General features: G+C 45.1%; 1 protein-coding gene and 1 pseudogene across 2 annotated transcripts in view; one reads left to right on the top strand and one right to left on the bottom strand.

Annotated features, from left to right (window-relative positions):
* Positions 1-3,478: 3,478 nt before the first annotated feature.
* Positions 3,479-4,812, bottom strand: LOC100409023 (Y-box-binding protein 3 pseudogene; annotated as a pseudogene).
* Positions 4,813-18,402: 13,590 nt separating this feature from the next.
* Positions 18,403-24,024, top strand: part of MREG (melanoregulin) — a 74,371-nt gene continuing 68,749 nt past the window's right edge. For both annotated transcript variants that reach the window (XM_035305628.3, XM_002749760.6), the window contains exon 1: positions 18,403-18,789. In XM_035305628.3, the coding sequence (XP_035161519.3) occupies positions 18,698-18,789 (92 nt within the window). In that variant the 5' untranslated portion in view covers positions 18,403-18,697. The remainder of the gene's footprint in view (positions 18,790-24,024) is intronic.

Raw genomic sequence — 24,024 nt, 5'->3', positions numbered from 1 at the left:
TTTCTTTCAGGTTTACTAGTTTAGTGCATAGAGTTGTTTGTAATATTCTCTGATGATGGTTTGAATTTCTGTGGAATCTGTGGTGATTTCCCCTTTATCATTTTTTATTGCATCTATTTGGTTGTTCTCTCTTTTCTTTTTAATCAATCTGGCTAGTGGTCTGTCTATTTTGTTGATCTTTTCAAAAAACCGGCTATTGGATTTATTAATTTTTTGAAGGGTTTTTCGTGTCTCTATCTCCTTCAGTTCAGCTCTGATCTTAGTTATTTCTTGTCTTCTGCTGGGTTTTGAGTTTTGTTGATCTTGCTCCTCTAGCTCTTTCAATTTTGACGATAGGGTGTCAATTTTGGATCTCTCTATTCTCCTCATATGGGCACTTATTGCTATATACTTTCCTCTAGAGACTGCTTTAAATGTGTCCCAGAGATTCTGGCATGTTGTGTCTTCGTTCTCCTTGGTTTTGAAGAACTTCTTTATTTCTGCCTTCATTTCATTGTTTATCCAGTCAACATTCAAGAGCAGTTGTTCAGTTTCCATGAAGCTGTGCGGTTCCGGGTTGGTTTCTGAATTCTGAGTTCTAACTTGATTGCACTATGGTCTGAGAGGCTGTTTGTTATGATTTCAGTTGTTTCGCATTTGCTGAGGAGTGCTTTACTTTCAATTATGTGGTCAATTTTAGAGTAGGTGTGATGTGGTGCTGAGAAGAATGTATATTCTGTGGATTTGGGGTGGAGAGTTCTGTAAATGTCTATCAGGTTTGCTTGCTCCAGGTCTGAGTTCAAGCCCTGGATATCCTTGTTGATTTTCTGTCTGGTTGATCTGTATAATATTGACAGTGGAGTGTTAAAGTATCCCACTATTATTGTGTGGGAGTCTAAGTCTCTTTGTAAGTCATTAAGAACTTTCCTTATGTATCTGGGTGCTCCTGCATTGGGTCCATATATGTTTAGGATCGTTAGCTCTTCTTGTTGTATGGATCCTTTTACCATTATGTAATGGCCTTCTTTGTCTCTTTTGATCTTTGTTGCTTAAAGTCTATTTTATCAGAGATGAGATTTGCAACTCCTGTTTCTTTTTTGCTCTCCATTTGCTTGGTAAATCTTCCTCCACTCGTTTATTTTGAGCCTTTGTGTATCCTTGCATGTGAGATGAGTTTCCTGGATACAGCACACTGATAGGTTTTGGATTTTTATCCAATTTGCCTGTCTGTGTCTTTTGATTGGTGCATTTAGTCCATTTACATTTAGGGTTAATATTGTTATATATGAATTTGATACTGCCATTTTGATGCTAGCTGGCTGTTTTGCCCATTAGTTGTTGTAGATTCTTCATTATGTTGATGCTCTTTAGCATTTAGTGTGATTTTGGAATGGCTGGTACTGGTTGTTCCTTTCTGTGTAGTGCCTCTTTCAGGAGCTCTTGTAAAGCAGGCCTGGTGGTGACAAAATCTCTGAGTACTTGCTTGTTCGCAAAGGATTTTATTTTTCCTTCACTTATGAAGCTCCGTTTGGCTGGATATGAAATTCTGGGTTGAAAGTTCTTTTCTTTAAGGATGTTGATTATTGGCCCCCACTCTCTTCTGGCTTGTAGTGTTTCTGCCAAGAGATCTGCTGTGAGTCTGATGGGCTTCCCTTTGTGGGTGACCCGACCTTTCTCTCTGGCTGCCCTTAGTATTTTCTCCTTTATTTCAACCTTGTTGAATCTGACGATTATGCGCCTTGGTGTTGCTCTTCTTGCAGAATATCTTTGTGGTGTTCTCTGTATTTCCTGCATTTGAGTGTTGGCCTGTCTTGCTAGGTGGGGGAAATTTTCCTGGATAATGTCTTGAAGAGTATTTTCCAGCTTGGATTCATTCTCTTCGTCCCCTTCTGGTACACCTATCAAACGTAGGTTAGGTCTTTTCACATAGTCCCACATTTCTTGGAGACTTTGTTCATTCCTTTTTGCGCTTTTTTTCTCTGATCTTGGTTTCTTGTTTTATTTCATTGAGTTGATCTTCAACTTCTGATATTCTTTCTTCTGCTTGATCAATTCGGCTATTGAAACTTGTGCATGCTTCGTGAAGTTCTCGTATTGTGTTTTTCAGCTCCTTTAATTCATTCATATTCCTCTCTAAGTTATCCATTCTTGTTATCATTTCCTCAAATCTTTTTTCAAATCTTTTTTCAAGGTTCTTAGTTTCTTTGCATTGATTTAATATATGTTCTTTTAGCTCACAAAAGTTTCTCATTATCCACCTTCTGAAGTCTAATTCCATCGTTTCATCGCAGTCATTCTCCGTTCAGCTTTGTTCCCTTGCTGGTGAGGGATTTTGGTCCTTTCTAGGAGGCGAGGTGTTCTGGTTTCGGGTGTTTTCCTCCTTTTTGTGCTGGTTTCTTCCCATCTTTGTGGATTTATCCACCTGTCCTTCTACCAGTCTAGCCCCTTCACTGTACGACTGCTGAGGTCCACTCCAGGCCCTGCTTGTCTGGGGTGCAACTATAGCAGCTGCGGAACAGTGAGGGATGCAACCAGTTTCTTTTTCTGCTATATTTGTCCCAGGATGATGCCTACCAAATGTCAGTCTTTTGTATATAGAGGGGTCAGGGAGCTGCTTGAGGAGACAGTCTGTACTCTATAGGAGCTCAATTGCTGAACTGTGAGCTCTGTTGTTCATTCAGGGCTGTTAGGCTGCTATGTTTAATTCTGCTGCAACAGAGCTCATTAAAAAACCCTTTTTTTCTCAGATGCTCTGTCTTGGGGGGTTTGGGCTTTATTTTTGGATGTCCGTTGTGCTGTCCTGCCCAGCTAGGAGGCAGTCTAGTCACTATTTTCCTGCCGAGGCTCCGCCTTGCTGTTGTGAGGTTCGCCCTGTGGCTGCAGGCTCTGCTCTTCTGCTGCGGTCTCCGGCTACGCCCTGCGGCGGAGTCTCTCTGTTGTATCGGGTTGCCTCAGCAATGGCAGGCTGCGTCAGCAGTGGGTGTGTATCTCAGTAGGGGCGGATTGCCTTGGTAATGGTGGATGCCCCTCCCCCACGGAGTGTCTCAGGGAACGTCTCCACCAGGAGCCTTTGGAATCGCCGTTTTGTCCGTCCCACTGCGCTACCCCAAACGCTGTGTCCCTGCAATCCCCTGGGCTGGCCCACTGTCCACGTCCCGTTCAGTCTCAAGTTCAGCCCTCTGAAGTCTCAGGTTGCCAGTTCAACAGGGCACCCGGACAAGCGAGCCCTGTGCGGAGCGCTGTGTAGGGCCGGCCGCCGCCACCGCGGCTGCCGGCTGCACCAGCCAAAACCTCTGCCTGGCGTCCCGCATCTCCTTTATACCTGGGAATTTCCCCGTTCTGTGGGCAACAAAGATCAGTCTGGAAATGCAGCTCTGACTCACCTATCCGCGCATTCACCGAGAGCTTCAATCCTGGGTTGTTCTCACAGCACCATCTTGAGTCCTCCCTGCAGTTGTTTCTTAAAGAAAGCAGTAAGCATTGCAATGTCCAAATCTTGGTTAGTCTTCCACCTTATTGCTTAGATGTTTCTTTGGTGTTGGTAAGGTTGTGGCCTGCTTTTTCCTTTATTTCTGAATCATCATTAATTCTTAGGTCACCCTGCGGATGGTGAAGGTGCCTGGGGAGCCTGGTGTTACTCAGCACTGCTCTGCTCGGTGGCTGGAGCAGGATTCTCAGTTGGTGCCTCACCTGCCTTGGCCTCTTTGCCATCTTGTGAAGGAGCATTTGGAGGACGTGGGCGACACCGGTAATTGTAGGGACGCCTGTATCCATGGCGAACAGACGGCTGGTTTGGACCACCGGAGGCTTGCTGATTCTCTTTATCTTCTGCCTCTCCAACTGCTGGGGCAGGTCGTGGTCGAGGAGGTCCCCTGCTTGGGCGGTAAGTTGGATTTCGATGAAACGGTCCCTGAAGTTGTGCTCCCTCTGGGACGCCATCCTTCATCTCTCCAATCTCATCAGCCTGTATTCTGTTGGGATGGGGTAAGACCCGTGAGCGACTGTCAAAGGTCTGTCCCATGTGGTAAGGCGAGAACCGCTGCTGCCAGTACTGAGGGCGATACTGGGGGTGGCGCAGCTGATTCCTGGGCCCCCGAGAACTGCCTATCAGTGGCAGGGGGGTCAAATCCTTCATTGCCGCCGCTCCCTTCCTCCTCCCCAGTGTAATTCCGGGGAGGGCCACGGCGCCTTCCATAGTAGCCACGTCTGTAATGGCGCCGATCAACAGCATAACGACTCCCTTCCATGGGAACTCCATCCGGGCCAGTCACATTGGCTGCTTCTGCACCCTTCTCTCCTTCAACCACATCAAACTCTACAGTTTCTCCATCTCCTACACTGTGCAGATATTTCCATGTGTTATTCTTCTTGATGGCAATCTGATGTACAAACACATCTTCTTTGGTGTCATTTCGATTTATAAATCCATATCCGTTTCTGACGTTAAATCATTTGACAATGCCAAGGACTTTGGTGGCGAGAACTTTTTTCTCCACGTCTTCGCATGCCGGCAGTGGTGGCTAAGGAGGCGGCCGCCACGGTGCCTGTGGCTGTGGGGGCCACGTCCCCACCAGGGTTTCCTGCGACGAGGGCGGCCGGCACTGTGGCCGCAGCCTGGGGCGCACCGCTGCCCACCGGGCTCTTGGGTGCGGGGTCCTGGGGACCCGAGGCAGCCGCCTCCGCCGGAGCATGCGGGAGGATGGTGGTGGTGGTGGTGGTGGTAGCCTCGGCTGCCTCGCTCATGCGTCTTCCTCCGCTCTCCTCCGGAGCTTCGGTGGCTGTTGGCAGTTAGCGTGGTTGGTGGTCGCGGCTGCGGCAGCCGAGGTGAGGTCTGGCGGCGGAGGCGGCTCGAGCTTCCGGCTGCGCGCTCGATCTTGGGCTCCTCGCTGGATCTTACTGCTCTAATTTTTGTATTTTTAGTAGAGATGGGATTTCACCATGTTGGCCAGGCTGATCTTGAACTCCTGACCTTAGGTGATCCACCCTCCTTGGCCTCCCAAAGTGCTGGGATTACAGGCGTGAGCCACCATGCCCTGCTGGCACCTGGTCTTCTTATAGGATATGAAGGAAAGATATGAGAGATAGGTACAGGTGACTCAATTTAAATTCCCTGTCTGAAGTGACAAGGCCTTTCTAAGTTGAAAACCTGGAGAGTAGACCCTGCAAGGCTCGGCATGGGAAGAGAGAGTGGAGCTTAGAGATGTACATTTTATTTATTTATTTATTTATTTTTTTGGCATGCTTCCATTTTTATTTTCCTTGTTCAGAGTTACCATCTCGGGAGATGATTGATAAGGAGCAAGTGAAGAGCACATGAAGAATATGGGCAGGTACAGAGTGGCTCTGAATATGCGAAGAAGTCCTCATCATAAACCTCCTTGTCTGAGGTTTTCCTTCTAATGTGCCTGGTGGCGTTCAGCTTTAGAAAGCTATACAGACATCGATGAGGAGTAAATTACAAAATTGAAATGTGGAGCTGATTTAAAATCTAGCTCCACATTTCAATTTTTATTAGGGGACAGAAACTCCATTCTCCTTACATGGCCAATATTAATTAGACCATAATTATTCAGGTCCCTCTTGTTTATACCCAGCCCTCCTTATTGTTACATAGTACTTTATTTTCCATGTACCCTTCCTTGCCACTGTGGACCCTGAGCTCTGGAATTCTCTTTCACATTGGATAAAGTAGCCTTGGTTCTTACGCTTGGATGGGTGGATGGTGCTTTCCAGTCTAGCACATTCCCCTTTTGTTTTCCGGGTTGAGGTCCTCTTCATATACTATTCGGTATAAGCCAACACACAGGATTCCAAAAAGATGTGATGAGCCACAGAACAGCTGTCCAAAGGTGTCTCTTGGTTGAACGTTTAATAAAATGGTTTGGTGTAAAGACAGAAGCCCCAGCTTACACCGCTTTCTTCCAGACAAGAGCACCGTGCAGCTATCTGACGCATCATAGACCTTATCCTTATCTAAATGTTGTTCCAGCCGAGAACTTATTCCTCCTGTCACCAGCATCTGAAGCAATTCCAGGACATGATAATTGTAGAAGGCCGTGGCCAGGAGAGAATCCAAGAAGCTGCCAGAAAAAACAGTGCCTGTAGAAAAGGCAGTGCTGAGATGCAGGATTGTTTCTTGGAGAGACCCTTCCATTCCACCAAGCTGTTCAATTAAGTGAATGCTGGAAGGATTTTTCAATTCAGTGAGGATAGGGACTCTGGCAGTTTGATTTCTCATTACGTCCACTTGTGTAACCCGGAGTATTCTCTTCGGCCGCGTCCTTGTCCATGGCCCCCTTGACCTGAGAGAAGCACCACTGGAAGTAGTTGCTACCCGCGGGGCAGCCGCTGCCTCCGGCTCCTGCCATGGCAGCTGTGGCGGGACAGGCGGGGACCACGGCGGACCAGGGAGACAGCCTCCGCGCCACTGCAACCGAGCACTCAGCCCCGGCCGGCTCTGCCGCCGCCTCTGCAACTGCCACCCAGTAGGGATCGAGACTTACATTTTAAACTCCACAAAGCAACTCAAAGGGGTACTCATGGCATAGACTTGAAAGGGCCCTCTACTTTGGTCAAGCAAAATATTTGACATTAAGCACTTATCAATTTGAAAGGCTGTCTTCTCCCTCGTCTAAGTGCTGGGTGTTGTACTGTTCTGTCACAGCGGGGCTGACTACCACCTTCCTTTAGAAGGGTTTGCTTCAATTCTTCTGGTACCTCTCTCTCCCCTGCTTCATCTTCTCTGTTCCAGCTTCTTCCCATTCCCGGTTCCTTACATTGACCCACAGTTTTTTCCATTACCATACAGAAAGATATGGCTCTCTTGGCCAGGCGCTGTGTCTCACGTCTGTAATCCTAGCACTTTGGGAGGCTGAGGCGGGTGGATCATGCGGTCAGGAGTTCAAGACCAGCCTGGCCAAAATGGTGAAACCCCATCTCTACTAAAAAATACAAAATTTATGGCCGGGCGCGGTGGCTCAAGCCTGTAATCCCAGCACTTTGGGAGGCCAAGGCGGGTGGATCACGAGGTCAACAGATCGAGACCATCCTGGTCAACATGGTGAAACCCCGTCTCTACTAAAAATTACAAAAAATTAGCTGGGCACGGTGGCGCGTGCCTGTAATCCCAGCTACTCAGGAGGTTGAGGCGGGAGAATTGCCTGAACCCAGGGGGCGGAGGTTGCGGTGAGCCGAGATTGCGCCATTGCACTCCAGCCTGGGTAACAAGAGCAAAACTCCGTCTCAAAAAAAAAAAAAAAAAAAAATACAAAATTTAGTCGGCTGTGGTGGCGGGTGCCTGTAATTCCAGCTACTGAAGAGGCTGAGGCAGGGAGTTCCTTGAACCTGGGAGGTGGAGGTTGCAGTGAGCTGAGATTGTGCCACTGCACTCCAGCCTGGGCGACAGAGCAAGACTCCTTCTCAAAAAAGAAAAAAAAAAAGGTTCTCTTTTCTTCCCTGCTTGCCTGTTTATCTGAGAGGATTTTTTTTGCAGCCAAAATGGTCCATTAATGCATTTCCTCAAACAAAAGGCAGTTCTTTCTCTTGAGATTTGTACTACTCTTTTAATCTATGTTATCCAGCTGATTCCAGGATAGATTTATTTAAATAAATAAAAGATAAAATAAAGAAAATGTAAAAACTGCCAGGTGTGGTGGCTCACACCTGTAATCCCAGCACTTTGGGAGGCAGAAGCAGAGCCCTTGAGGTCAGGAGTTCGACACCAGCCTGACCAACATGGTGAAATCCTGTCTCTACTAAATAAATTAAAATTAGCTGGGTTGTCAGGCATGGTGGCTCACGCCTGTAATCCTAGCACTTTGGGAGGCCAAGCAAGGTGGATCACCAGGTCAGGAGTTCGAAACCAGCCTGGCCAACATGGTGAAACTCCATCACTACTAAAAATACAAAAAATTAGGCAGATGTGGTTGTGTGTACCCATAATCCCAGGTACTCAGGAGGCTGAGCTAGGAGAATCACTTGAACCCAGGAGGCAGAGGTTGCAGTCAGCAGAGATCGCACCATTGCACCCCAGCCTGGGTGACAGAGCAAAACTCCATCTCAAAAAAAAAAAAAAAAAAAAAAAAAAGGCTAGGCAAGGTGGCTCAGGCTTGTAATCCCAGGACTTTAGTAGGCCGAGGCAGGCGGATCATGAGGTTAGGAGTTCAAGACCTAACTGGTGAAACTAACGTGGCCAAGGTGAAACTCCATTTCTACTAAAAATACAAAAATTAGCTGGGCATAGTGGCACTTTCCTGTAATCCGAGCTAGTCAGGAGGTTGAGGCAGGAGAATTGCTTGAACTGGAACCTGGAAGGCAGGCAGAAGTTGCAGTAAATGGAGATCACACCACTGCACTCCAGCCTGGGCTACAGAGCAAGAATCTGTCTAAAAAAAAAAAAAAAATTAGCTGGGTATGGTGGTGGGTGCCTGTAATCCCAGCTACTTATGAGGCTAGGGCAGGAGAATCACTTTAACTCCGGAGGCGAAGGTTGCAGTGAGGCTTGATTGTGCCACTGCATCCAGCCTGGGCAACACAGTGAGCCTCCCACCCACCCCCCATCTCACACACAGAAATAAAATGTAAAAACAAGTTTTAATGGTTCATTTAAATTTCTTCCCTTATATTATTTAAGAAATATATGTAGTGGCCTATACACTTTCCCATGGTTTTCAGGCTGATAAATTAAATACCAATTCTTACTAAGATGAAATGAAATAGGAATACAATAATCAATGCTATTTGGCGCGTGGTAGCCAAGAGAAGAGAGGACTTACTGCTCAATTTAGCAGTGCCCCAACAGGTTAAGATTTTGGTTTACAACTAGTTTAAATCTCCCACTCAAATGTTACTATGGCCCTTTAAGCTCTAGGCTCATACAGGCATGTGGCCACGGTAACTTTCCATCTGTTGAGTAAAAGAAAGCTTTAGAACCTATTTGAGATCCTCAGCTGCATCTCCCAAGAGCCTGCAGTGAATTTACAGTGGAAGGCCAGGAGGTGGCAGCACGGAGGATTACAGGAAGGTTTGTATAAAACCTTTGTGGGGAAGTCTATCTGCTGCCTTTACTTTTGTAGAACTTGTCTGGGAGAGTTGCAGGGTTCTGGCCTATTGCTGTATCTCCTGCGTGTTGTGGAGAAAGAAACCATATAAAGGAGTAGTGAACTAAAAACCCACAGGCATAAATTCAGTTATCTTTAACACTCAGATGGGTAGGATCTGGGCTTAAAGTTCAGGCAAGCCTTTGGTGGCCTTTCATAGCAAATGTGAATGATGCTCAGCTTTTCTCCTACTACAGTTTTTGATGCATTTTTTTTCTCCTATTTTGTAACTTCGAGTCACCTTGCATCGAGCAAGTGCTTAATACATGCTTCTTAGAGTTTAATTGAATTGGAAAGAGCTGGGTCCAGGCTTATGTTTAATTTTGGTTAGGTATAATATAGAGAGACTTTGGAGAACACAGAATACTTGGAATTGTAGAGGGACTTGTCTTCTGGAGGAAGGAAGAGGGTGGATTCTAAATCTTGTCTCCAGGGCTGAGACTTGAGACTGTTCGGGGTATCTGGAAAGTGTTTGTTATGGCGGGGGAGTTAGCTGTGACAATAGAGTCTATATAGGAGTATAGTTAGAGATGGAGATATAATTCAAGTGGGAATATTGTTCAATGTAGCAGTATAGTTAGCGATGGGAGTCTAGTTAGAGATGACAACATAGTTAGCTGTAAGAATCTGCTTAGATGGCCAGGCTTGGGGGCTCTCACCCATAATCCCAGCACTTTGGGAGGGTGAGGTGGGTAGATTACCTGAGGTCAGGAGTTTGAGACCAGCCTGGTCAACATGGTGAAATGCTGTCTCTACTAAAAATACAAAAATTAGCTGGGCATGGTGGTGGGTGCCTATAATCCCAGCTACTCGGGAGGCTGAGGCAAGAGAATTGCTTGAACTCAGGAGGCAGAGGTTGTGGTGAGCCAAGATTGCAGGATTGCACTCCAGCCTGGGTGACAAGAGCAAAATTCTGTCTCAAAAAAAAAAGAAAAAAGAAAAAAAGAATCTGCTTAGAGATGGCAGCATAGTTAATCATGGGAAAGACGTGGGTGAGGTAGGGGAAGAGAACATGGTAGGAACTGAAGGATGGGTGCCTCAAGGCACAGGTGAATACAGAACATTTGAGTTTTATAATTTTCTATTTTTGGCTCTGGGTAGTACTCTGAGGATAAATACTGTTATTATTAATTAACTAATTTTTTTTGAGACAGAGTTTTGCTCTTGTCACCCAGGCTAGAGTGCGGTGGTGCGATCTCAGCTCACTGCAACCTCCACCTCCCAGGTTCAAGCGATTCTCCTGTCTCAGCCTGCAGAGTAGCTGGGATTACAGGCACCTGCCACCACACTCAGCTGATTTTTCTAATTTTTGTATTTTTAGCAGAGACGGGCTTTCACCATGCTGGCCACGCTGGCCTTTAACTCCTGACCTCAGGTGATCCACCTGCCTCGGCCTCACAACGTGTTGGGATTATAGGTGTGAACCACTGCACCTGGCCAAATACTGTTTATTTTTCATCTTTGCATTCCACAGTGCCATGCTTACACGGTTGATAATAAAGACTTGTTGAGTTGAATAGTTTCAGATGGTCATAGTTGGCTATGGAAGGTGATGGGGTCGAGCCTGACTAAAGGATGAATACTTAATAATTGCAGCTCACGTTTACGCAGTGCTTCCCGTGAAACTGTCCTAAATGCTTTCTGTGTATTATTTTACCCAGTCCTGACAGCAGCCACAGGGAGGCACTGTGATGCCAAAGGCCATGCTCTAAGCCATCCTGCCAGTGGTTCATAAATTCGACATGCCTTAGAATTCCCATGCCTCTGGAACAGGGGTGAGAGGGTGAGAGGCGAGGGTGGGTCCTAGGGAACAACATTAAAGGAGACACTCACTTTTGGGGTTGTACAGTTGCAGAATGGGCCCCCAAAGTGAGTGCCTCTTTACTTGTGGCACTCTAAACCTCCTCATTTGTCTCATTCTAGTTCCTGCCCTGCTTGGGAGCCTTTTAAAAATGCAGATTTGGCCAGGCGCAGTGGCTCATGCCTGTAATCCCAGCACTTTGGGAGGCCGAGGCAAGTGGATTGCCTGAGCTCGGGAGTTAGAGACCAGCGTGGGCAACATGGTGAAACTCTATCTCTACAAAAAAACCCCAAATGTTAGTTGGGTATGGTGGTACATGCCTGTGGTCCCAGCTACTTGGGAGGCTGAGATGAGAGAATTGTTTTAGCCCAGGTGGCGGAGGTTGCAGTGAGCCAAGATCGCGCCACTGCACTCCAACCTGGGTGACAGAGTGAGACCAGATCTCAGAAAACCCCTGAAGCCTAACAAATATTAAAAACACAGATTCTTGGGCCCCTACCAAAGAATTTACAATTCAGATGATATCAAATAGGGTGTAGGAATCTGGAGTTTCAGTAAACATCCCTAGGGATTCTAGGGTTGGTGTTTAGGACCATCGCTCTTTGAGAAACTCTGCTTCTGCTGACAGTCTCAGCTGAGAGTTCCCTTACATTCGGTGAAATGATTTCTCTCTGTCTGTTTGGTTTTGGGGAGTAGCTGCTGGCGAGGTCACCAGGTTTCTATCTGACTTTTTAAGGGACGCAGTGGGAGTCTGATGTTCCTCTTGCAGAAATCTCCGTAGTATGTTTTGCAGGGCTTTGGGCTGACAGGACTATTCCTTGTGGGGTTCCTTCTGTCCATTCTGGATGGCAGTCCTCCTTGGAGACACATACTGTGTTTAAACTAGTGCATCAGCAGCTGACATTACCAAGTGCAGTGGATGTTTTCTTCGGCCTTGCCAGTATCCATTCCCTTTTTGTGTTTCCAGTTGATTTTCCTTTGGAAACGAGAGCTTTCCCAATTGAGAGTGGCTTACCTTTCCTGTCTCCCCAGTTCCTCTTCACTTGAGCTCTGCAAGGGTGTGCATGAGACTAGAACCAGCTAGGTAGATGTGTTTCCTCCCTCTGAGAAGAGCAATTGGTTCCATTAGGGCCAAGAAGAGTCAAGCCTGGGCCTGTTGATCAACTGTCTGAGAAGGAGCTATCTTCTTTCTGTTAAGACAACAAGCAGAAAAGGGGGTGCAATTCAGGCCTAGTGGGAGCCTGAGAATGCCATAACTCAGAGCTCAGAGATGAAAAGAGAACAATATTGATTTTTTTTGAGATGGAGTCTTGCTCTGTGGCGCAGGCTAGAGTGCAGTGGCACGAGCTCAGCTCACTGCAACCTCCACCTCCTGAGTTTAAGTGATTCTCCTGCCTCAGTCCCCCGAGTAGCTGGCATTATATGCGTGTACCACCACGCCTGACTAACTTTTGTATTTTTAGTAGAGGTGGTGTTTCACCATGTTTGTCAGGCTGGTCTGGAACTCCTGACGTCGTGATCTGCCCACCTCGGCCTCCCAGACAGCTGGGATTACAGGTGTGAGCTACTGTGCCCGGCCAAGACCAGTCTTTATCTTTTGAGTGCCTGGATCCAGTTATGTCTAAAGCTAGCATTATGTCTGAAGTTTCTAGTTACTTGAGGCAGTACATTTCTCCTTATGCTAAAACTAGTTTGAGTGATGTTTTTTGTCATTAATTAGGAGATGATTAATATCCAGAGGATAAAGGTCATAACTATCTACATAAAAAGGTGTTAGACACACAACAGAGTTAGAATCCCTTCATAGAAGGGCTGAAAGAGCCAAACTTTCTGAGGAAGAACATCTTACCATGCTCTGCCTCTTCCAGCTCAGCTTATGTGTTTTATTTTCTCCCTGGGAAAAAATACTTTATCTTCTTAAAAGGGCAGAATTATTCCTGAGTATGAAGTTGCCTAAAGAATAATCTCTACTGAATTTTGAGGAGAAGTAGAGATATGTTTGTTGCTTGGGACTGAAGAGTAAGCAAAGATTATGCCTATTAAGGTTTTCTAGAGTATATGTTTTGGGGAAGGGAGGGAAGTGAAATTGACCAACAAACTGCACCCAATAAAAATAGTTTGAAAATTTAGAAAGTCATTTGCATTATGGGACAGATAAAAACAGACCGATGGTGTCTGTTTCTCTTCAGGAAGGCAAAGCCAAGCAGAGAAACAGAAATAAAGGTCTCACCTGACTAAGTCAAACTTCGGTGTGTTGTACCCTGCCTAAAAGAGGGTTGTGTTCTTTCAGGATCAGCTCTCTCTCTTATCATAATTACCCTTTTCCTGCCCCTTAAACCACTTCAGGGGACTTTATGGGGTTAGTTCTGAAAGCAACAGACTCTAACACTGGTTAACTTAAGCCAAAAAAGAAAAAAAATAGTATTGATTGACAAGTTATGGAGTAACCCATAGAATGATGGGAACACTAAAGAGCTGGAATAATAGACGTTGTTTCAGAAATGCAAGATCAGGAAAGCTCTAAGCATCTAAAGCCTGGAGCGATTGTGGTTAAGCCTGCTCTTCAAGATGTTACTCTTTAAATCATGCCTCAACTCCAGCTGTTTTCCAACTTCGAGTCTTTGTCCTTAAGATGCAAATTATAGAACGAGTGTTTGATTGGCTCATCTGATCACATGTCAATTTCTCGGTCACACGTTCTTTTCTTGTTGGGGGTTGGGGTGCGGGATGGAGGGTTCCTTCACTGTTATAGCCAACCTATGGCACTGGGAGCGGGGTGCTCTTCAAAGGAAAATAAAATGCTATTATCAAAAGGCAGAGTGAGGGATACTACAGATGCAGAAACAAGAGACTCTTTAAGGACCTTTGGCTGGATTTACTTCGGTGACATTAGTCATGTCACTCCCTGATGTGGCTTCTCTGTCTTGGATCACTTGGGGTGAGTGATGATGCTTGGCTCAGAGTACTGGTTTGTTTCAGAAGCTCTCTTTTTCTCTAAGGAAGACAGTACTTGTTAGTTTTTCTCTGCTGGATTTGGGCAGCTCATAAATAGACTCCTCAGAATTAAACATAACTCTCCATGCAAACACTAAATAGCTCTTTTTCTGTTTTCTTGCATATATTCGGCACATTTGTTAAGTGCCCACTATGTGCATGGATTGTTCTAGATGTTGTGGTATGGCAAGGTCCGTGGTGTTCTAGGTGTTGGGGATATTGCAAAGAAGGAAACAAAGTCTTTGCCTCCATGAATGGACCCTACATTCTAGTTCACCATTGTATTCCCAGTGCCTGGCTCAATACATTTTTGTAGAATGAATAACTGAATGATACCAACTCATGCTATGTTATCTAAGCACATGGAATGTGTTAATGATGTGGCATTGGAGTGTATATATATATATTTTAAAGATAGTCTTGCTGTGTCACCCAGGCTGGAGTGCAGTGGTGTGATCTCAGCTCACTGCAACCTCTGTCTCCTGGGTTCAAGCAATTCTCCTGCCTCAGCCTCCTGAGTAGCTGGGATTACAGGCACGCACCACCACTCCTGGCTAATTTTTATTTTTAGTAAAGTCAGGGTTTCACTCTGTTGGCCGTGCTGGTCTTGGACTCCTTACCTCAGGTGATCCACCCACCTTGGCCTCCCAAAATGCTAGGATTACAGGCATGAGCCACCGTGCCCAGCCGGAGCTTAAATGTTTTGAGTTTCTAATTTTTCCTCCCTATATCTTTTCCTCCAACTCTCAGAAGTCGTCAAAAATTTCTTAAAGAGAGGGGCCTTCAAACTGTGCTAGTTGTTTTCAAACGAGACTCTAGAGTTTTCCCTGCTATGGGGAAATCTGAAAATAGCAGCCAGAAGGTCTGCCTTGGAAACAAGCAGCTGATAGGGCTGTGAGTCACTAGGTGCCCCAGGGGACTGCTTACTCCCTAGACATCAGGTGCCCGGGGGCTCTGGGTAAAAGTCAGATGCTGCTGCGTGTGGTCGGCAGTGTCGGCATGAACTCAGGCAGCAGGAACCACCTAGCACCACTCTAAAAAAGGGGAAGCTTGCTGCTCCCCTGCGAATGATATCTGAAATAGGAAATGGGATTGCCAAAATGTGATCTCAGCTACCACATCTGAATGTGAAACTGGAGAGTTTGGTCATGTTTTAATTCCTATCAAAATTCTAATTTATCAACAAGGAAATCATGAAGGTATTCAAATTCTGGGAAGATGAATGCTAAGAAAAACATTTAGATAAAATCCCTAAAAGGCTAATAAACAGAATACTTATATCCGTTAATAAGAACGAGGTAGTAGTATGTATACTAACAAGCATTGCTCTCCAAGACATATTATTAAGTAGAAAAAGCTTGCAAATAGATGCATGCATGCCTTTTAGATAACAAAACAAAACTCACTACTGATAATAACATCACACACAATGATGGTACATCACAAGTACACATATGTGTATATGTGTCCAGAAAAAGGTTTGTACCATATTGATAATAATGGTTACCCTGGGTGATGTAGGGGGTGGAGGTAGAAAGGTGATTAGGATTGTAGATAGTCGATAGAGGAAAGCTGTACTGTAATATTCCAACATTTTTAAGGACTATTTCATTTAGAAGTTCGACAACTTAAAATTAATCTTAAAAGAATGTTAGTAATTGTTAGAGTTGGCAGACATTAGATGTAATCCGTAGTAAGGCAGGACAGTAACCTCTTGATCAAGTCTGTTAAATAAATGTTGCTCCGTGGCTTTCTATAAATATCCTGTCTGAAACAAACAGCATAAAAGATGCCTGCATACTGCAGAGGTACAAATGTCATATGCAAGCTGAGTAGTGTAGAGCAGACATTTCCCCTAACGGACCTCCATTATTTGAATATGATTAATAATATTGAATTCTGATATTTCTTCAGAGAGAAAGGTTTTAAAACTATCTCATTTGTGTCTCATAACTGTGTTGAATAGGGTAAGACTTGTCACCTCCATTTCACAGACTAGAAAACTGAGGTTCATAAAAATTAGGTGACATGTTTAAAAATCAGAGCTAGTAATGGGGCAGAGCACTCTCTTTTCTAGGAGTTGAATGTTCCAGTTTCTCCATTCTCAGCAAATCCAACTCCAGTGGTTACTAGTAGCTGTCAGTCCCTAGATTTCATTTTCTTGCTAGTTGAGTTCACATTTTGGGAACCTCCTATACCCACTTTCTACTTGAACCTAGGTGGGTTATCTCAAAATCCAAAATCCAATTTCAGCATATAGTCATTTTTATCAGGGGATTTTCCAGCCAGTAGGAAGTGTGATTTCTAAAACCACACTCAACCTCCATTCTGGCACCAGGTGCAAGTGATAAGTGGCATAGTGTGGGCTTGACACCACAGTCCTGTGCTGTCTGGTGACAGCTGGTACTCTGTCACATCCTGTTAATGTTTTATGATGGGTCCATATCCTGTCTCCCCAGCTAGGCCAGAGGCTGCAGGGACCTTCTGTTATTTTTTCTTATCCCTTAGTAGCCTCTCAATGAATATGTGCTTGATAAGTCCCTTCAGCCTCACACTGTAGCTGGAACAGAACAAACCCGTGTGTAGTAAGACACTTTTAAAAATAATACACAACCCATGAGTTTGACACCTTCATAAGCTCTTGCTCCTCCTCCTCCCCCTCCAAGCTGGCTCCTCCCACACTCCTCTATCTCAGCCAGTGGAGACTCAGCCTCCATGTTTATAAATCCAAAACTTGGGACTCACTTTTTTCTTTCTTTTCACACCCTACTTATAATCCTCCAGCATATCTTGTTGGCTCTACCTTCAAATTCCTAGCTGTTCCTTACCATCTCAACTGCTATCACCCACCACCCTGGTCTAAGCCACTGTCATCTGTCACCTAGACCATTAGAATGGCCTTCATTTGCATATCCTTGACACTTAAGTTTTTCTCAAGACAGCAGCCAGTGGAGTCTGTTACCATCTCGGTCAGACCATATCATTCTCTCTACTCAAAAACCTCTGAAGATTTACTCAGCTCATGTGGAACAAAATTTAGAGTCCTTGCAGTCAATGTCCTACAACGTCCCACCTTCAACTATCTCCTATGACTCTTCCTCTTTCATGGCCCCCTTCTCTCTAGGGCCCCTGGAGTCCATACAGGAACACTATAGTTTATTTTCTCTCCTCTGGGGCTTTGCCCATAGTGTTCACTCTGCCTGAAATACTCTTCCTGGTGGTACCATGGCTAGCTTGCTCACCTCCTTCAAGTTTTTGCTTACATGTTACAGTCTCAGCGAGGCCTTCCCTGATCACCTTATTTAAAAGTGCAGGCACCGCTTCCCTTCATCCCAATGAGCACACACACACACACACACACACTTGGCTCTCCCTGGCACTTCTTATTCCCTTCCCTGCCTTATTTTTCTCCATAGTCCATATCAGCTCCTAACATACTAAATAATGTTTTATTTGTCTGACTTCTCCACTAGAATGTTTGCTCCATGAGAGTAAAGATTTGTGTTTGTTTCATTCACTGTTGCATTCTCAGCTCTTAGAAAATGCCCGGCACCTAACAGATGAGATGCTCAATAAATATTTGTTGAATAAATTAGACTGGAAAAGACAAAACTTTAGATTGTACCTTGTATTTGGCGAGGGCACAGGAAAGTAGATACTTTCATATGTTGCTGGTCAGAGTGCAAATTCGGATTCTTTCTTTGGAGAGCAATCTGGCAAGATCCATCAAAATTAAAAAGCATCTTACCAACCACCCAGCAATTCAACTGCCAAATATTTATTCAATAGATATTCTTGCAGATGTGTGCAGATACGTTGGTTCAAGAATGTTCACTGCAGCATTAATAACGTAAGCTGGAATCCACCCATATGTCCATCAATAGAGGTCTGGGTAATTAACACGGGGGCATCCTTAAAACGGCTTAGCATACAACTGTTAAAATGAGAGGAGGATACCCACGCGCGGACGTGGGACAGCCTCCATGATACGCTGAACCGAACAAGCCAGGTGCAGAAATGTGTGAAGTGTGCCGCTGTTTGGGTCAAAGGGAGAAGGATATACACATATATTAACAAGTTTGTACAAGCACAAATAAATGCACTCTATATAAATAAACAGCTCTGGAAACTCTCAAGTGGTTGCCTCACATATAGGGGCTATTTAAGGACTAGGAGGTTTGAAAACAAGTTTTCAAATCATTGTGAGTGTATTACTTTAAAAAAAAAAAAACCCAACGTCTATCTGCATCAATCCATGGTCTTTTGCTAACTTTTACTCTGTGTGGGGCTGACGTCAAAAACATTCCCAAAACTCTGCTTTGAAGGCGTGTGGGGTTGAGGGAGGATCTTTAATTTCCTCGAGCAGTGAAGCCAATAAAAGGTATGAATAGATTCAGCCGAACCTCGTGCTCTGTGGCTCCAGGGCTTTCCCCTCCCCGCCCTTCCCCAGCTCGGCCGCCTGCCGTCGGTGCCCTGGGATTTTGCGGACTTGCCGGAGTCCCTGCTTCCCCCTTAGAGGGCGACAGCGGGGAGTCTCGGGGACGCATGCGCCCCAAATTGCGGTCGGGGAATTACAAGAGAGGGAAAAAAAAAGCCCCAAGAAAACTCACGCCCCAAACAAAACGCAAGCAGAGGAGGGCGCGCGGCCTGCAGCCCTCGCCCGCGTCCCCGGCCGCGGCGTGATGCGCGCGGATCTGCCCGCGACGCTCGGGCCGCCGCTGTCCCAGCACCTGGACGCCGGCCCGGTGGCCGCACCTCAGCCTCGATCTCCCGCCGCGGCGACTCGCTCCCAGGCTCCCGGCGTCGGTGGGGGCCCTCGCTCTCCATGGGGCTGAGGGACTGGCTGAGGAACCTGTGCTGCTGCCGGTGCAAGTGTCTGGAGGAGCGCGCTCTGCCTGAGAAGGAGCCCCTGGTCAGGTGGGTGCGCCGCGCGGACCGGGATCTGGGCTTACTTGGGCCGCCGCCGGCCGTCGGCAGTGTGGACACCTGTGTGCGTGTGTGATTAGGGAGGTGGGCTTGCTGTAAGGGCACGCGGAGGCACCATTTCAGCCCTTTGGTTCCTTATGGGATGTTTTGGGTTTGTTCCTTGAGTAAGATTTTTGCCCAAAAGCAGAAATCTTCGGAGACACCTAAGACCTAGCTGGATGACTATGCCAAGTGCCAAGAATTCAGGTGACCTGCCTGGGCAGGGAAGTAAGGGAGAGAAGTTTGTCAGAAGTTTCCATAGGAGTCTGATATAATGCAACTGTAACTGGGGATTTAATCGGTATATTACAGTGAAACGGGCGACTGTGGATTTCTGTGTCACTCAGCAAAAAAGTTGTCTATTTCTCATTCAGTTTTATTACTCAAAGTAAACGATTCCAGTGACTGAGTACAAGGAAATATTTTTCACATAAGAAATGCATGTTTCATCAAGGGGCAGCCTATTCACTAGGATGTTGATTCATTACAGGTTAAGCTATGAAGTGTGAGGAAATGCTCATTAGCAATAAGCTAAGAGGCTTTGTGAAGAGACTACCACCTCAGTTTTGTTCAGGGCTGTGATTTTAAGCAATGATTTTCTATCTTGAGTTTGCTGAAATAGAGGTTGGACTAGGTCATGCCTCAGGGGTAGACATGATAGAAACAGAATATTTAAAATGGAATTAGGAAACAGTACTTCAGGTGGAATTCCAGGGTTGAGTAAGCAGACACTAAAGCCAGGGTTTCTTTCTTTTGAAGTAGGCAACACATGTAATGCAGCTTGCACAACTTTTTCTACGGAATGACTTAACCTTTTCTTACTTTATCATGTCCAAACACCCCCTTGACTTTGGAGATCTTACATAACCTCTTCCTGCCTGTCCACTCTGATTTTCTAGTACATTAAACAGTGTACACTCCTTGAGGCCGTGGGAATAATCCACTCATTCGCTCCAACCCTCCCTCAAGTGGTGACCTTTATCCTTGCCCCTCCTTCCTAAAAGCTATTTTCAAGGCCTTCTCAATCAGTCTTCTTTGATTACTTTGCCCTTATTTATCTTCCTCTTCTCGGATTTAGGACTTAGAAATGACCATCTACTCCTTGCTGTTTGGTGAGCACACATGTATATAAACATGTGGCTCATGTATATTACGTACATATAAAGTCATACACACAATACACAGTGTTTTTTATTGCTCTTGTTGCTGGCACTCCCACTTAGATTTTTAGATTATTGTGGGTAGGGAGAAATGGAATAATCTATCTCTAATCTAATATGTAGTGAGTAACTACAATCTAGAATTTTAAGCTCAGGGCTCTTAGTAACATGAAATACAGACGAGCTTAGTTTCATCCTCAGAGGCCTGAGTATTTCCAGGTTTCTGTCCAGGATTGCTGTTTCAGGTAATAGTTCTGATTGTTTTAAAATCTAGACACTCTCCTGTCTTGGCTTATATCCAGTGAATAAAGTTAGTGAATTTTGCATGTGATTTTAAGAAGCCCCAAGGTCAACTGGAGCAGAATAGCATAGTGCTTGTGAATCAGGTTGCCTGGAATGAGTCTGCTCACCCATCTGAGTGACCTGGCACAAGTTATTAAAATTACTTGTACCTCAATTTCCTCATCTGTAAAATGGGGATGATAATAGTACATACTTCAAAAGGTTGCCGTGAGAGATGAAAGGAGATAATACATATAAAGTGCTTAGTATAGAGTGTGACAAATAGTAAATTCTAGTTATTATCATTGTTATTCTGAGCATGTGGATATTAGTGGACTGGTCTCATGTGGTTTAGTGTCATTCTGGCACCATTTCCATCTAACAATATTTGGGAAGAATATCTTATTAATGGGTATGTGGAACAGTGGCATGTGCGTATATGGGTATCTGCAGATTCTATCCTATACAAGTCATGTGAAGGTTGGATCTGAAAACTTTTTTTTTTTTTAGTTGATTTAAAATTAACTAAAAGTCAGTAGTTTTTAGTATATTCACAGAGTTGAGCAACCGTTTCCACTGTCTAATTCCAGCAGGTTTCATCACCCCCAAAAAGAAACACCACATCCTTTAGTGGTCACCCTTCCCTCTCTCTCTGCCCCAACTCAGGCAACCACTAGTCTACTTTCTGACTCTATAGATTTGTCTCTTCTGGACATTTTGTGTAAGTGGCATTATGCAATATGCGGCCTTAGGTATCTGCTTCTTTCACTTCACAGAATGGTGTCAATTTCATTGTGCTTTAGCATGTGCCAGCACCTCATTTCTTTTTATGGCTGAATGTTTCACTGTATGACTATATCACAGTTTGTTTATCCATTCATTAGTGGATTGACGTTTGGATTGTTTCTACGTTTTGACTATTATAAGTGCTGCTGTGAAATTCAGGTACATACAGATTTCTGTATTGATGTACGTTTTCAGCTCCCTTGGGTAAATACCTAGGAGTGGAATTGCTGGATTGTATAGGAACAGTATATCTAACTTTTTGAGGATCTGGTGTACTCTATCCAAAAATGACTGGTTTGTAATCTTTTTTTTTTTTTTTTTGAGACGCAGTCTTGCTCTGTCACCCAGGCTGGAGTACAATGGCACAATCTTGGCTCACTGCAAGCTTCGCCTCCGAAGTTCAAGCAGTTCTCCTGCCTCAGCCTCCTGAGTAGCTGGGATTACGCATGTGCCACCACACCCGGCTAATTTTTGTATTTTTAGTAGAGATGGGGTTTCACCATGTCGGCCAGGCTGGTTTCGAACTCCTGACCTCGTGATCCACCTGCCTTGGACTCCCAAAGTGCTGGGATTACAGGCGTGAGCCACCACGCCCAGCTTAGTTTGAAATCTTGATGTGGTAAAATCATGTGGGAAGATGGTCCAAATTATTATTTTATTAAGAACATCATTCTTGATGTCATTTTTTCCATCTATAAAAAAGTTTTGTTCAGATATCTTTTATTCTCAAACCAAATTCTTTACTGTTTAAAAGAATGGTTTCCATGTTTTCACTCCCTAAGGCAATAGTGCCTGGAAGAGGTGAAGTCAGGGAAGACATTTGTCACCTGCGTGCATGATCACCCCAGTCCTTTTCCAGAATGCACCAGGGACTCTTGTTCATTCCGGAAAAACAATGCTTGGTCCCAGCTCATTTGCCAGATTGCCAATGCCACTGATGTTTTTGACCTTGGTCTTTTTTGATTTTTCTGGAACCATGTCTGAGGGGGAATGCCTTTTCTTTTCTTTTTTTGAGATGGAGTTTCACTCTTGTTGCTCAGGCTGGAGTGCAATGGTGCGATCTCAGCTCACCGCAACCTCTGCCTCCCAGGTTCAAGTGATTCTTCCGCCTCAGCCTCCCAAGTAGCTAGGTTTACAGGAATGCGTCACCATGCCCAACTAATTTTTTGTATTTTTAGTAGAGATGGGGTTTCTTCATGTTGGTCAGGCTGGTCTTGAACTTCGTTATCTGCCTGTCTTCGCCTCCCCAAATCCTGGGATTACAGGCATGGGTCACTATGCGTGGCCCACTTTTTCTGATTTGCATCTCTGTTTCTCTCTGACCTGCTAGTTTTCTTTCTTTCTTTCTTTCTTTCTTTTTTCTTTCCCCTTTCTCTAGAAATCTGCTGAGGCTTCCCCCAACTAAAAATTCATCTTGCTATGGTCCTGCCCTTCAACTCTTATTCTCCGTTGTTCTTTGTATAAGGCACAAATGTCTTTAAAGAATAGTAAACTGTACCCCGACCTCCTTCTTCACCTTTGTTTTTTTCCCCCCACTTAGAATCACCTGGTAAATTTGCTTCAAATGCAGCTTTTGGGACCCATCCTAAAGATTGTGACTCACTGGGTCTGGGATGGAGCCTGGAATTCTGCATTTCAGTAAACATGCCAGGTGGTTTTGCTGCAGGTGGTCTAGGAACACCCTTTGAAAAGCACAGCTCTAAATGCTGATGATCAAGATGGGACTGAAGGATTGCAAACCTATTTGCATAGCATCCATTTATTAAGTGAGTAGTTATTGGGCTCCACTGTTTGCCAGGCAATGAAATCTGATTTCTGCCCCCTGTGTATTTTCATGAAAATTGCACTCTTGAAAGATACTCTCTTGAAAATTGCTCTCTTGAAAGAGAAAGAAATTGGATGTTCTTTTCTCAGTGTACATGGAATACCTCTGTGCAGACTATTCATCCTTTCTTTCGCATTTCCTGCTGCCCTGCTTCTCTGATTTTGCTTTCTCTAGTCTCTTTGTCTGTGATCAGCCTCATCATGTGGGTTTTCTTCCTGGTGTCATTGTCAGTGCCATAATCATTAGCAGAGATACCTTTTTGTTTTCTCTACTTCTTAAAACTCTGCTGGGATTTTAAAGACTGTCTTTTCAGTAGCTACCTTTTTGATGAAGCCTTAGAAAGTCTCCCCAAGAAGTTGGCCAGATGCGGTGGCTCACACCTGTAATTCCAGCACTTTGGGAGGCCGAGGCAGGCAGATCATGAGGTCAGGAGTTCGAGACCAGCCTGGCAAACATAATGAAACCCATCTCTACTAAAAATGCAAAAAATTAGCTGGACGTGGTGGTGGGTGCCTATAATCCCAGCTACTCAGGAGCCGAGGCGGGAGAATCATTTGAACCTGGGAGGCAGAGCTTGCAGTGAGCTGAGATCGCGCCACTGCACTCCAACCCGGGTTACAGTGTGAGACTCTGACTTAAAAAAATAAAAAGAAAGAAAGTTTCCCCAAGAAGTTATGGTGTCTCATTTCTTTATTTTTACCCCTCAGGTCACTTACTGCATTTTGCTTAGTATTACAGTTATGAGGTGGGTGCTACAGCCCCAGTGAAATGAGAGGGGGCTGAATCTTACCTTAGTGTCCCCTGTGGTGCCCAGCACAGTGCTCTACGTTGAATAAGAATTGAATAAATCCTTTTTTTTCTTCCCGAGACAGAGTCTTGCTCTGTTGCCCAGGCTGGAGTGCAATAGCATGATATCGGCTTGCTGTAACCTCCGACTCCCAGGTTCAAGTGATTCTCCTGCCTCAGCCTCCTTAGCAGCTGGGATTACAGGTGCAAACCACCACGCCCAGCTAATTTTTGTATTTTTAGTAGAGACTGGGTTTCACCATGTTGACCAGACTGGTCTCAAACTCCTGACTTCGTGATCTGCTTACCTCGGCCTCCCAAGGTGCTGGGATTACAGGCGAGAGCCAC

The sequence above is a fragment of the Callithrix jacchus genome, chromosome 6, assembly GCF_049354715.1.
Source record: "Callithrix jacchus isolate 240 chromosome 6, calJac240_pri, whole genome shotgun sequence".
Taxonomy (NCBI): Eukaryota; Metazoa; Chordata; class Mammalia; order Primates; family Cebidae; genus Callithrix; species Callithrix jacchus.
Note: the sequence above shows the minus strand (reverse complement) of the source record. Positions and strands in the feature narration are given on the sequence as shown.